The sequence below is a fragment of the Centruroides sculpturatus genome, unplaced genomic scaffold (assembly GCF_000671375.1).
Source record: "Centruroides sculpturatus isolate CEXI.00-Female unplaced genomic scaffold, Cexi_2.0 scaffold385, whole genome shotgun sequence".
Lineage (NCBI taxonomy): Eukaryota > Metazoa > Arthropoda > Arachnida > Scorpiones > Buthidae > Centruroides > Centruroides sculpturatus.
The window spans coordinates 382896-397553 of record NW_019384625.1 but is presented as its reverse complement, the minus strand read 5'-3'; the positions used below and the strand labels follow the sequence as shown (position 1 = coordinate 397553).

The window sequence follows — 14658 nt, the reverse complement described above, 5'->3', positions numbered from 1 at the left end:
TTTACGAGCGAATCATAAGAAAAAGTGAAGCAAAAGCGCACGGTTTTGCTGTAATAATATACAAAAAAAAAAATAATTCTATTCAAAAAATTATTGTCGAAACAGGTTGTTTAATCATTCTAGATTAAGAAGAAACCATTCAAACAAAGATATGTGGAACAAAATAAGTATAAAAGCAATTTTTTAGAAGCAATGTACGTGAGTAATATTGCACCATTTATGAGGCAAGATCGCTCAGAGAGAGAGAGTAAGAGTGTACAGTCAACAAATACCAAAGTGGAACTATCCTGTTTCTTCAAAAGACATCGTTATTGCCACAAATAAAGAGCAATTTGAACATTGAATCCATTCTTTAGTGGGTGGATCTACGTTTATTACATGAAGGTACCAACATTAGACTGGATTCTGGATCCCTCTTTGAAAACACGAATCAAGCTAACTTCGTGTAACTAAAATGAAGAGGAAAGATCGAAATTTAATGAAATTTAACACAAATATTCTCGATCTAAATTTATCTTGGTTCACATCGTATAATTAGCATCATTACTATCAGTTTTAATTAGATAACATTACGATTTTAAAACAAGCATTATCAAATTTAAAATGCTCGAGTTCAGACCATTAACAGAGTTGATTATCTTTGTGGATAATTAAATGCATTTTTATTTCGTATACTTTCGTCAATGCTGCCGACATGTGTGAGGTGGATGCGAGATTATAGAGAATGCTTTACTTTTCTATTGTTAGCGAAAACTCCAGATTTAATTAAATAAACAGTTTTGCTAATTAAAATCTTGCAAAACTTTTCAACTTGAATACAAGATACTGTTTTAAGATTTATTTTACTTTAATTATTTACTATTTTTCAAGGCGATTTTTCAATAATTATTTTTTAAAAAAATGTAGCAAAATTACAGTTTGTATTTTTATAATATGCAAAAAATATATATATTTATTAATCGAAACGAATATCACGTTCTTTTTTTTGTTTTAACCTCGTCTGCAGCTTAGATCACTTCATTAGTCGATCATAATCATCATTACTACTTTTTCTTTCTGATAGATCGTGAGATAATTGTGTTGCAGGAGATATCTTTTTGTTATTTATCTGTATTCGATGAAATACTTCTTCATCATACATCTTTCCCTTGATTCATACCGCTTTCACCAATATTCTTCAAGCTTTCATTCCTATTTTTATTTCAACTATCGAATAAATAAAAACTTTTCTTGGCACAAAATGAAAATTATCTTTTACTTTTTAGTAGAAAATATATATATAATTAAATTGTAGCCTATTTGAAATTTTAAATGTATATATTAGATATACTTAGATTAGTTTGATTATCCTATTGTTGTTTCTAGTATGTATATCCTTTAATTATACAAAGCCCTTTACTATCTCTAAGCTTTTGTCTCCAGTCAATTGAATTCGGTTCCTTGCAGAAAAACTCCCCAGTTCATCCTCCATCTTCTTCTTAGTCTTTCCTTTTCTTTATTTTTTGTTCTCCAGGGTACTATTTATAGTAAACGTGGTCCAACGTCCTTAAAGATGTCCAGCACATTTCCATTTCGGTTCTCTTGTAGACATCAGCATATTTTTTATCTTTGTTCTTTTTTTACTTCTCTTAGCACTGTCTTTAAATCTAACTTTTCTGAATTTTCTACATTATTTTCTAGACCAAAACTATTTTATATATAGCAGTTCATCGTACACAAACTCCTCTATTTATTCTTAAAAAAAAGAAATAAAAATAAAAATTGGTCTTCTCCGTAAACAAAATTATTGAAATGATTCTTTATTAACAGTAAGAAATTTCAAAATATATGCGAATAATATTTGCATTTGTTATTATGCAAACTAATTTATATTTCGAATAAACAAAGTAAAAGTCGTTTTGATTAAAATTATAAATTTACATACTTAATTTAACATTAATTTTTTATAAGGTAAAAATAAAGATGCTTCTTCTGCTGAATAAATATTCATATTTTTTTTTAAAAAATAAATATATAAGATTCTTATAAATTTAAAAGAATGTAATATTCTTATTTTTAATAAGATTTAACTTTATAGACTTTTTTTTTATTCTATTTCATCTAAAATGCTCTCTTTCCTGAAGGATCCGGGTTCGAATCTGATCCGAATTCATGACTTTTCAGTAGTTAAAGTCAAGATTAGGCTCATTCTTAATGAAAAAAAAGCTGAAAGACATAATCTAATACGCGTNTTTCATCTAAAATGCTCTCTTTCCTGAAGGATCCGGGTTCGAATCTGATCCGAATTCATGACTTTTCAGTAGTTAAAGTCAAGATTAGGCTCATTCTTAATGAAAAAAAAGCTGAAAGACATAATCTAATACGCGTTAATTCGCTTTGGAACATTATGAAATAGAAAATTTCTCAACTCCGCCTTAAAACAGTCGAAGACCCTATCAAGAACTATGCTAATGATTTCCAACGTCAGCATAGATGTTCGTAAGAACGTGAGGAAAATATCCTTACAAAAATGAATGGATCTATGGCGAATACAAATTGATATTAAATATCTAAAAATAAATTAAAAATTAGAATATTATATCGGGTTAAGATGCTAAGTACAGGATACTAAAATAAATAATAGTTTAAAATTAAATAGCTAAAGCCTTTAAAAAAATTAATTTTATTGATTAATATGGATATTTTATTTTAAAATAGTGAATAATGAAACAAGGCTAAGTAATGTGATTTACTGGGTGATCGCAAAATACCTCACACTGTCCGGAGAAATATTTAGCAGTCTAAATTCGAACGAATTTGGTATGGTGACATTTCGGGACATACGGAAGACATTTCCATAAAAAAAAAATTAGTATCAAAATTCGCCACTGTGGCACTTTTGGCGCTGAAATCAGCAAATGCTTTATTGTATCAATACAAAAGACTAGTGCTATATAGACTTTAGTGATGAAGGGAATACTGCTCAATGTCGACCCCATTCTAAAGGCAATGAATCTCACTGTGATGCTATCTTTTAAGTTTGCTAAATTTACAACATGCCCTGGATAAATCACACTTTTAAAATATTCCCAAACCAAAACGTCATACGAATTAAAATTAAACGGCTTACAACGCCAAAAGTGCCAGCGCGGTGAGGTTTGATACTAATAATATTTTACGGAAATATCTTCCGCGTGTCCAGAAATGTCACCATATCAAATTTGACTGTACTGTATTTGAATTGCTAAATATCTTCTTAAATAAACAATCAATATATTAATATACGGCTAATTTATTTCTTATATAATATTTATTACAATAGAATATCATTACGTATTCACAACTATAAATCTTTCATGTCTGGAATAGTATAGGATTACCACTAAACAATATACACCCAAACACGCCTCTCATTATAATACACATTTAAATTCAAATTATATATTGTGGGATGGTTTCGATGATTACGAACATCGTCATACATCCATAAACTAATTGCCTCTATTGTCCAAATATAATAAATATTTATATTTAAACACGTATTTGTTGTCAATTTAGATTTTATGTTTTTCAATTATTCTTAAGGGGGAAAAACTGCAGGAAAATCTTTATTTTTACAAAATACAAACGGATAAGATCTGTGTTGACAATTGCGAAAATTTCGAATTTTTATGGTCTTTAAAAACAGATCTTGACCATGAAATTAGCATAGAAATTAGAGAAAAATTCGCAAACGATAATGTGTTGACCAAGAGCCTAATTAGGAACTATATTAGAGGGAGGGCCCGAATTACAACGTGTAAATACCTACATTCACACCCTGTGCTGTGGCTGAAGACTAAACTCTTAGATACTGTATTTACACGTGTATAAGTGCATTTGTCACATTGAAATATTTTTTCCCGTACTTATTTATTCTTCGTTCATTTGTTTACAAATACAAGTACGCACCTCCCTGGTTACGCTACGTACGAACCGATAGTTGATTTATAATTGTTAATCAGTAAAAAAAAAATAAAATAAATAAATAAATAATAATGGATCATAACATAGAATAGATTCAAAAGAGCTTGATGTAATTTATTCATGAAAAAATAAAAAAATGGAAATACATTTTTAATATAAAATTCGAAATAAAACGAATTCCATGTTGATTAATTAAATGTATCGATAATTTACCGTACATAATCTGTATTACATGAAACTTATTACGTCACTAATTTAAATACATTTTAAAATAAATATTTGAAGTGTATATTTGAAATATTTGAATACGGATATTTTAAATAAATATTTAATGATGTTAACGTTAAACACAGAAAATTCTATCTTTATTCGATCCTTATATAATTAAATTGTAGCCTATTTGAAATTTTAAATGTNGATAGATAAAAATGTAAGTAGACTATTTTATTATTAAATTTATCTAAATTAAAAATATATATTTTTTGCTTATTTTTTAGCCATTCATATCTTAAATAATTGTCGAAAACAAAAATATTTTATTAAAAAATTATAATATTTATAAAGAATTAACAAATTAACATATCGCAAAACAATTCATAAAATAAGCACAATGACATTTAGATATAAATGTCATTGTGCTTATTTGCTTATTGTATTTATATACATATACATATAAACAAACAATATTTAGTTTTATTGTAAAAAATAAAATGCCATTTCAGTAATCATAAAAACTTTTAACTTTTACCAATAGATGTCGCCACCTTACAATGACTAATTCTTCCTTAAAAAGAAAAAAAAAAACATTTTTACTACGCTTTAACCTTTTTTATTTCAAGCGTGTTTAACAAAATCTCCGCAATTATCTCAATTAAAAAAGTCAGTTAATAATAGAACAGATCAAATTCTGAGTCGCGAAATTTCTCTGAAAATATTTTAATAAAGACTAAATCATTTGTATTTGTATCAAGACCAAGATCCTTAATTAATAATTTTTTTTCCATTAAGAATATATTTAAGAAGACGTTATATAAGTATAACGCGCATCATGTATCTACCATAAAGAAGCTGTTTATCTTTCTGTAAATTATGCTGAAATAATGCATTTAATGTTTGGTAAACACATTATACTATTTTATATAACTTCTTCCGGTATTAAAGTTACCTTTTTTTTTTTTTTTCTTTCTTGAAGATCACATTGAAACTTCCTAGCAGATATGAAAAATGTAGGCTAATGTATGTTAACCACTTAAAATAATTGATTTTTTCGGTATAATCTGCCAAGTTTAATTATAGAAATTCCTACTTCGATCCATAAATTTGATTCTATTCGCTTAACAATACATTAATATCACTCATGTACCTGAGTTATTTCTCCATATAACTCATGAATCATGCTACTCCAATTACATATTTTTAAACGTGTCAAAATTTAACGAGATAAAAAAAAAACAAGTAAACATTCAATTAAATTAATTAGATATTGTGCCAATCGATCCTCTTCTTCTTCTTCTTCGAATTAATGTCTATTAAATTAAATTCTTCCTAAAATACGAGGAAGAATGCTGAGTAGTTCGAAAGATGCTCCAAGTATTGATTGATCGATTAGGAGTCGAGTAGATTCTTGTTAAATTTTGATCAATCGCTGTCTTGTTAGCCATGGGGATTATTCATATAGAAGGACATTTCGTGATTGAGCATATATTGGAAATATCAATCGTACAAACGAGCTAAAATGACTCGTCACTTCATTCTTGGTAATGTTACTTAATAGAATTTCCGCCATTTTTTGTATCCTGTTCCTATTAAATACGTTGAAAATTGTGTATAAGTTGCGAGAATAAACTCATGAAGAATTAACTATTTTTATAGAGATAATTTGTGTAGTTTACTTTCATTATCTGATTTTGTTACGCCGTCTAAGCAAATTTGAGTTTAATGAGAAAAGAGAGTAAAGTTGGGAAGGTTTTGAAGTGATTTTTAATGTAGTGACAAGTGTAGAAAGATCGATAATTTATTTGTCAAGAGAGCAGGAAGTAATTTAACCAATGATCAATTGAGAAATGGCAATTAAGTATGTCCAGTTCTCTTATCCACAAAGTACATATGGTAACATTTTCATGATTAGTTAATAATTCTGCGTTTAGTTTGGTGAATTTTAGGCTGGAAGCCAAGTAACTAAACGTCATCAACAGGTCGGAAACAAAATTTATTTCTGGACTTGTAATATCGATGGTGATGCATATTAAAACGCTGAGGTTGCAGCGGTTAAATCTGTACTTAAGTAGTGGAATTTATAACGGAATTTTCTAAACATAAATTATTTTCCTACACATCAATTTATCAACATGATGTTATATAAAACGCTAATTATGGAATTAAATTTACACTAAGCGCTTAAATAATATAAATCTGTTATTAAAGATTGTAACATTTGAAAGTTTTTTTAATTCTTTTCGTGTCACAATTTATATTTTCATCATCCGGTGAGAAATTTCAAGACACAACGCACATATATGTATATAATGGAATGCAATATAAAAATGCGCTAAAAAATAAAACAGAATTGAAATTTCTTCACTCAGTTTCGCAAAATTTAAGGGATAACAACTTGCAGTAATAACAATACATCTTACACAAGATCGGATATAAAATATTTCTAAAGAAAGGAGTTTCCATTAACCTTGGCAAGAGGCTCGAGTAACTAGAAATGACGCAAACCAATGGATAAATGGATGCCAGACTAAATATTTTGGAAAAATAAACCATTCGAAACTCTCAATGGGTTAAAATATCAAATTTTCTTCCCGGCGGGACTTAAATTGCAGCATTTTCTTTACTTATTAATATCTTAAGGAGGCCACACTGAAGAAATAAACATTAAATTCTATCCATTTATTCCTTGATCAGAAACATTGTAAAACTAAGATTCGTCGTAACGCAACAGGTAAAGTGCCGTAAACCATTTTAATTACGCATTATTTATCGTTTGTAACGAACAAATTATAAAATTTTTCTCTGTAATTTTCACAACTGAACCAGTTGCGGGCGGGTTCGATCATATACAATAGATCGAAACTGATATCTGAACGGAAATAGGCGACCGTAAACAAAGACGTCGTCTAGTCTGTAACATTATAGCAAAAGCTGAGTATACAATTTAAATGGTCGATTCTTCGTATCTAATAGAGTGATAATCACGTGATTCTTGACCTTTGTAACGTTTTTCGTTATAAATAGCTAATCGAATTACGATAATTTCTATTAATTTACAATTTACTGATAAGACCTTAAACAATTGGCGTCAATGGGTTAGGTTCTTCGTAGCACGAATCGTTGCCATTTTATACGAAAACTAGATAATTTTTTAACGTAAAATACACCTCTACTACGCACACAATGGCGTGAATGCGTTAAAAAAAACAAAGGTTCCATTTACGTACGGGAATAATTTATTGCTAAAGGTGACACGTTCGTATTTTAGTCAATACACTGACTAGATTACGTCAGACTGTGATGGGATTTTATAGGAGAACTCCTAACCTACATAATATTTAATGTTTTACGGTTTATTTACAATATTTATAACGTAACTAATCTGTTAAATGTATCGTTTACTACTCATCGAAGCTAGGAAGTTGCGTATTGTATACATTGTTGCTTTTATTGTACTTGAACACATTATCGATCGTTGAACGTCTATGCCCTCCTGTATCGATTAACTGCGCTAGACTACGACATTTACTAAATATAAACATTCTTTAGACTCTTTATTGTCACGTTTTTTTTTTTTCTTTCTAAACTAATATTCATACACCACACTAGTTACGTTTGAATATTTTATTGCTAAAACTTTCAACATCTTTCAACATTAAAGCTATTTTTTTCAAATTCCACAACAAAATAATTTTGTATATTTACATTTTGAAAGACTCTTTAAGAAGTAACAGATCTTTGTGATTTTTTTAAAATTGATTTTTTTCATCATTTCTGTAACATATTTTCGACTTTTTTTTTCTTTTAATATAACAATTACGAGTCAACAACGGAGCGAATATTCTCAGAGTATTCTGGAATTAAAAAAATACCAAAATATTTTTCAAAACAAAGTGCCATGCACCTTTAAAAACTCAGAAGCAACAATTCTTAACAAAACAGCTATGAAAATAACGCCTTACATCTACGTTCGGAAGCTAAAAATACTTTGACCTTCAAGATGCTTTGGGATATCTTTAAACTGACAGTTGCTACTTTATAATTTTATTTAATGTACATACCAACTTTCTGAACTAAATTTAATACAAAAAAAAAGTATGGGGAAACGGGGAATGTTTACTTTATGGAGAGAGAGAGAGAGAGAGAGAGAGAGAAGGCATTTAAGAATTAATTGCGCATTATTCCCTATCAATTATGGAAGACAGAGGTTGGTATATCTTTATCTATACAAAAAAAAAAATGGCCGTACCAAGTTCGTTCCTCTATCACGCGTTCGTCTTTCAAGATAGAGTATCAAAAAACATAATTATAACTCCATAGAAATTTTAACTTCGATAGATGAAATCGATCTTATCTCACGTCAGAGCGATAACATTAAGAAATAATCAGCAAATATTAAAAAGAGCAAATACAAAAGTCGGTGTCGTTTATGTTTAATCGTCATTTCTTTTCTCCTCCTTTTTTTCCTGTTAATTTATTGTTTGATTCTGTTAACATTTTGAGGTAGTTTATAATGATTTATTATTTTTTTTACTCTCTAGTTTATTTTAGACGTAAAATGATTGTCTACGTGTTTAAAGCTACGTTTATATAAAGATATCATCGTACTTTTTTCATCTGGATTCTATTTTTGTTTGTTCAGTTTGCAGTAGACTGAAGATAAAATTAGAAATTTGTTACTTCGTTATAAAACTTTCCTTCTTTTTTTCTTTCTAAAAAACTTAATATGATTTTGTATTAGATTGTAAACAATATATTTCGTTGATCGAATTATTTTATATATACGAAAACAACCCGAAAACACCCCTACATTTCAGGATTTAAAAAAAAAAAAAAAAAACTGGTTATTAGCTGCCATTAAAAAATTAGATTAAAGCTTAGTTTACTTTAGAGGAATTTCTAAACTTTGCCAATTCGAACATAACCCGAAAGTGCAAAAGTTGGAAATAACCTGTTCCATTTTCTAGTCTAGGAACAACCGAACTAATCCAAATAGGAATTTAAATATACAAATTTCTCATAGGAACAAAAACACCACGAGGTAAAACAGTATCTTTCAGTGATGTATAATTCACTATCAAGATGGAATGACATTTATCACATGTATACTGTCTGAAAAGAATTTTGATATTCTTTGTTAAATTCCAGACCAAAGAGAATATTCCCTAGGTATGGATTAGTCATCGTTATTATTAACAACAAGTGCGAATGGTGCTCATAATTATAGTACCATCATCGTCATAAAAGCCTATGCAAATCTGTATTCCACCATTCCTCATAACGCCCAAGCAGCGCAACAAAAACGGTTCTCAAGGGGCAAAATAAAGCCGTGTTAGCCTCTGTAGGACAATTGACTAGTTCTAGTAGTCTAAAACTAAAAAAAAAAAAAACAAAAAATGTTATGCCTTACCACACACTACGCGCTTGTAAGTGTTTTCAGATAAAATGATGAAGCCAGTTATGTCCATCTTGGGACAATGGAAGAATCTGACTGTTGCTACAACACCTCAATACATAATTACAAGAGCGATTGTTATCCCAATATTCGAGTCCGTTAGTTAAATATCTTAAGGCGAAAACTAGTCTCTGACCGGGGGTCAAGTGGGGCACGTAAATGTTAAAAGAGAACTTGTCCGAAAATCCGTCGTGGGAACCGGGAACGTATGAAGCCAAGACGTCTTCGCACGTGGCCCATTCCGTAGTCGTGTATCTGGCGTAAACTATTTTTTCGAAATTAATATTCAAAACTCTGACAACACAATGAACTGTCATGTCGTCGACGACCACATTTTCCAGGCATATTTTCTGATCACGTACGCGATTCATAAAATCTGATGACATGGCCGGTTGTTGGAACTGAGGATATAAACTATAAGACGGCGTATGACTGATGTTCTGGGGATGAGGAGTAATCGACCATGTCTTATCTGTCGAACTGTCCTGTTCTAAATTCGGAACTTTTAAGTCTGTGTATGCCGACTGTGGAACTATAGGAACATCGTCGGTAACGATATGCTTTACCGCTTCCAGATCTAAACCCAAAGCATCCGCAAATCGGACGATTTTTTTCCTCCGAGGGGTACCAGGAGGGGTCTTTCCAGTTTTTAAGGACGTGCTCCTTATTAAGGGCCTTCTAACGTCATCTACGTTTAAATAAAGTTGTCCCTTTTCGTGCCTTTTACTTGTCCATTCTTCCTGGTTTTGTGTTTCCGTAGACAAATCCTTACTGTCACTATCTGACACGGTATCAACAGAGGACGGACTTTCCGCGATTTTCAGAGATTCCAAAGACTCTATTAACGAGTCGCAGGGTACCACAGTAAATCTACTTTCGGGCTGAACATTACTTTCCTCTTCGCACGGCGATATGATAGTAATTTCCTCGAGCTTTATTTCCTTATCCGGAACGGCATCTATGTGATTGACATCGTTGGCTATAAACTGCTCTTCTGTCCATTTATCCGCGTATTTCTGAAGTTTTTCACACAATATCTGGCCGTATTTTAGGTCGTTTTCGTCTAATATACAATTATCTTGCGAGCGAAGAGATAAAATTGTACTTTTATTCCCACACGCTGCTATAGCTCCGCAGTCGAGAGGGCTCTCCACGGCTTCCTCCATCGGTGGGCTGGTTTCTATGGAAGCTGGTACGGGTGGCATGGTTATAGGAGGATTAACAACGATTTCTTCGTCGGCGGGACTGGGTGGTGAGGAACAATCACCCGGTTCGTAACCCTCGTCGTCGCTAGAAAACATGGCTTCTTCACTCTGCCAGCAACTGTGCGCGTTTAAATGATTAGCTCCATACTGTCTCCTCTTGGGCGGTCTATCGATGATGGGCTCGCTAGTAGAACTAGACGCATAACGCTTGAGACAAGAAGCAGCACAAGGCCTGTCCGATAATTCGAATCTTCCCAAAGGCCACAGTTTGCTGTGTAATTGTCTGGCTAGTGCCTCGGCTCTCAGTCGGCAACTAGCCAAGTTTAAGCTGCATGAGATTTCCAGACTCTCCTTTTCGCTGTCAAGCATATTTAGATGCTACACTACCGCCACCATATACGCTCGTTGCTATTTATAACGGCATTTTACACCCACCGGGCGATGAGTACCGCCGAATATTCATGCCTCGAGATCCGGATCGGGTTTTAAGCCCGCCACAAACAACACTCTAATACGTAACCGTACGGATTGTCCCCTAAACGTCCTTCAAGTCCGTCAGCGACAACAGCGCCTCGCCTGACGTCACGTCTGCGCCATCGCAATACAGACTTGACGGAGGATTGACCTGTGGACGCGATAGGCGGCAACCGCGCTTCGCGCACTTAAAAACAATCAGGAAGTGTCACTGATACTCAACACCTTTGCAGCTCTTATAAAAGGAAACGCAATGATATTTTAATTCTTTTTTAAATAGATACACAGTTATTTTAATCTATCTAACACGGCAATGGAAATAAACAACCGCTCAATCAATACACTTACACGTTTTTGTCAATACATTCGATGACTTTTAACTGCCATTTAAGTGTTTAAGGCGCCCGTAAAATGAAATTACTTATGTAAACTCGAAATTAAATTAATGTTTAGCATTTGGAGATTGGCAGAGATGCAGATACCTGTCAAAATAGAATCACGTGTTTGACTAGATTTAGACTTAAGGTCAAACAAAGCGGATTACAACGAAAAAAATGTCTAGCGGTTGTTTTGTTCTGTATTTTCTTTACTTTAATCGATAAAAAGTGCGGTTTACAAATGATATTTATTTTTAGAATGTAAAGTGTTTTGGACAGATGTGACATAATGGGGAATAGAAAGCAAAGGAAAAAAATTGTTTTTTAGCTGCATATTTATCTTACGGGGTTTTAATCCTATCGAAGAGTTGATTGACAGACCTACTTTATGATATATAAGTAATACCTTCAAATTAAGTAATCGTGATAAATTTTGAACTTTGAAACACGTTGACATATTTATCAACTATAATTTGAATTTTTATCTGTCAAAATAGGGGATTTAGGTTTACTAGCGTGATAAAATTTTACCTTAATGGAAGACATTCATGTTTATAAAACACATTTATATCTAACCAGATTTACATCTTTTTAAAGTGTTACGAAGTTTAAATTTCTTTAAATAAGGATGTATTAGTTAAGGGTATTAAGAAAATGTCTGGATGAACATCGATAACATGAGAGACGAAAGCAGGTTGCTGTGGCAACATATCCTATACGGTTGTAGGTGCTTTTAGTGAAAGGAAGGAACTTCTGAAAGCTTCTATAAAACAAACAATGTCTCTCTTTACTTAAAGAAGTATAGGATATTTCTTTACGGCCTTTTATCATTGTCAATTATTCTTACATTCAACTTTTTCTCATCTTTGCATAACACAAATCATCAATTAATATTTTATTCAGCTGATTAATCATCAATTGCTTTTTTGATTTTTTTTTTCAAATAGAATTTTAATTCATTTGCAAATAGCCTTATCCCAAAGTCTATAAATTTTCACTACCTTTTGTGAAAATAAATTAAGTTTTGGAAATTGGACTCCTCCCTCATAATTATCTTCATCAGAAATTTTATGATTAACTTCTAAAAATCTTGAGAGATTTTCATTTTGATTTAAGCAGATAAACTCTAATTATAATAGTTCAAGGATGTTGTGTTAAATTTCCTTTGTAAACTCGTTTCTAGATAATTTATTATACAATAGTTTAAAATTAACAGACAATTCCTTAAATTATGTTTGTTTTAATGATATTAATATTAAAAAAACTGCAATTTATCTTTCCACTATATGAAATGTATGATAAATGAAATTATCTATTCTATAAAAATAGTATATATGATTAGATTCTTTTTATCTACATATTTTTTATATATAAACATATCTGTATATACAATCTACATACAGTAAATAATATTATATAATTAAATATCATAAATTTTAAATAATACAAAACTATATTTTATTTATACAATAAATACATTTCACTTTTGATTTTAAATATATGTTTTCATAATTAAGGCATACAAAAATTTACTGAAATTATCTAGAAAGAATCAATGAATTGTAAGCTACATATTGAAGAAATATATAAGTTCATATCAACATTTTATCTGCAAAGGCAATAAACATAGATATACAGACTATATATAATTTATTTATTGCAGTGTGTTTACTATTTCTTTTCAAGATAAAAAAAATAATAATACAGTAAGGACATGAAAAAGCTTTCATTTTTTTTCATTAAGCTATCTAACTGTTTAGATTCTCAATGTAAAGATTATGGAATTAAAAAATTCTATGATAAAATTATTTATATGAGAAAATATGACATATCATTTTCAATATTTATTTTTAAAAAGTTAATATGAAAGAGAGTATTTTCAAATATTAAAAATTATTTCAAATTTGGCTTATTATTAATGTGTTATATACTGTTTATCACATTACTAACATATTAATAATTATCATTTGATTATGTATCAATACTTTGAAATTTCTTATTCTTTATCATGCAAGTGTAATTCAGAATAAATAATCTAAAAATAAATTATTAGATGTAATTCAATAAAACAATTTATGAAAATTTAGGAATAAAAAATATTTATACTGTATATTTTTCTACATAAATTTTTATTTCAAAAAGTTAATATTTCATAAATAATTATGAATAATTCATTATTATATCTTTATTTATTTACCAAATCAATCTACAAAAATCTCCAAATATAGGTCTTTAATTATTTTATTTATTTATTACTTTAAAATAAAATATTAGAACATAATCATTAACAAAAATATATATTCATTTATATAATTTCAATTTCATTATAATTTCCTAAAATATAATTTTAATTAGAAAATTCACAGCAGAAAATTCATAAATATTAAATTATTTCAAGGAAATTTATAACATTGATTTCCTTGAATATATATTTCTAATTTTTTATCCATAGACAAATAAAATACAAAAATATATTACTTCACTATAAAATAGTCAATATTACAGCATATTTACTCAACTCTTTAAAATATTTAATATAAGATTCTTATTTTAAAACAAAAAAAACAACCTTAAATTTTTGAAAAATATTTTCAATAAAATTTCATAAATAATATTTATTTAAAAAGTCATTTAAATATATTATTTATTATTCATTATCTACAGCCATGTTATCACTCTCATTCAACATTAAACAAAATCTATAGATTTATCTATATTTAAAAATCTTATTAACATGTCATATGTTTAATAATTATTGTTTATAAGCATATAAATATATATTGATTTATGATAAAGATATAAATTTACTTTTTAACTGCATAACTGTTTTCAATAAATTAATGTACAACCTAACACAATTATAATTGTAAACAAATTACTTACAACACATTTATTTTTGTAATTCATTTACCATAATGAATACTTGATAACATTAAATTAGCTGAGATTGATTACATTCCTAAATTCAATTATATATACAAAATAT

At 29.6% G+C, this 14658-nt stretch overlaps 1 protein-coding gene across 1 annotated transcript; it reads right to left on the bottom strand.

Annotated features, from left to right (window-relative positions):
• Positions 1-7702: 7702 nt before the first annotated feature.
• LOC111625603 (glycogen-binding subunit 76A-like) lies at positions 7703-11378 on the bottom strand. The gene has a single exon (XM_023368801.1). It carries the CDS (start codon positions 11188-11190, stop codon positions 9598-9600), a length of 1593 nt encoding a protein of 530 aa, XP_023224569.1. The 5' UTR covers positions 11191-11378; the 3' UTR covers positions 7703-9597.
• Between the last annotated feature and the right edge of the window lie 3280 nt (positions 11379-14658).

What these genes read in the sequence shown, in the direction of transcription:
- LOC111625603 (XM_023368801.1), bottom strand. Translation starts at nt 11,190, where the DNA reads ATGCTTGACAGCGAAAAGGAGAGTCTGGAAATCTCATGCAGCTTAAAC.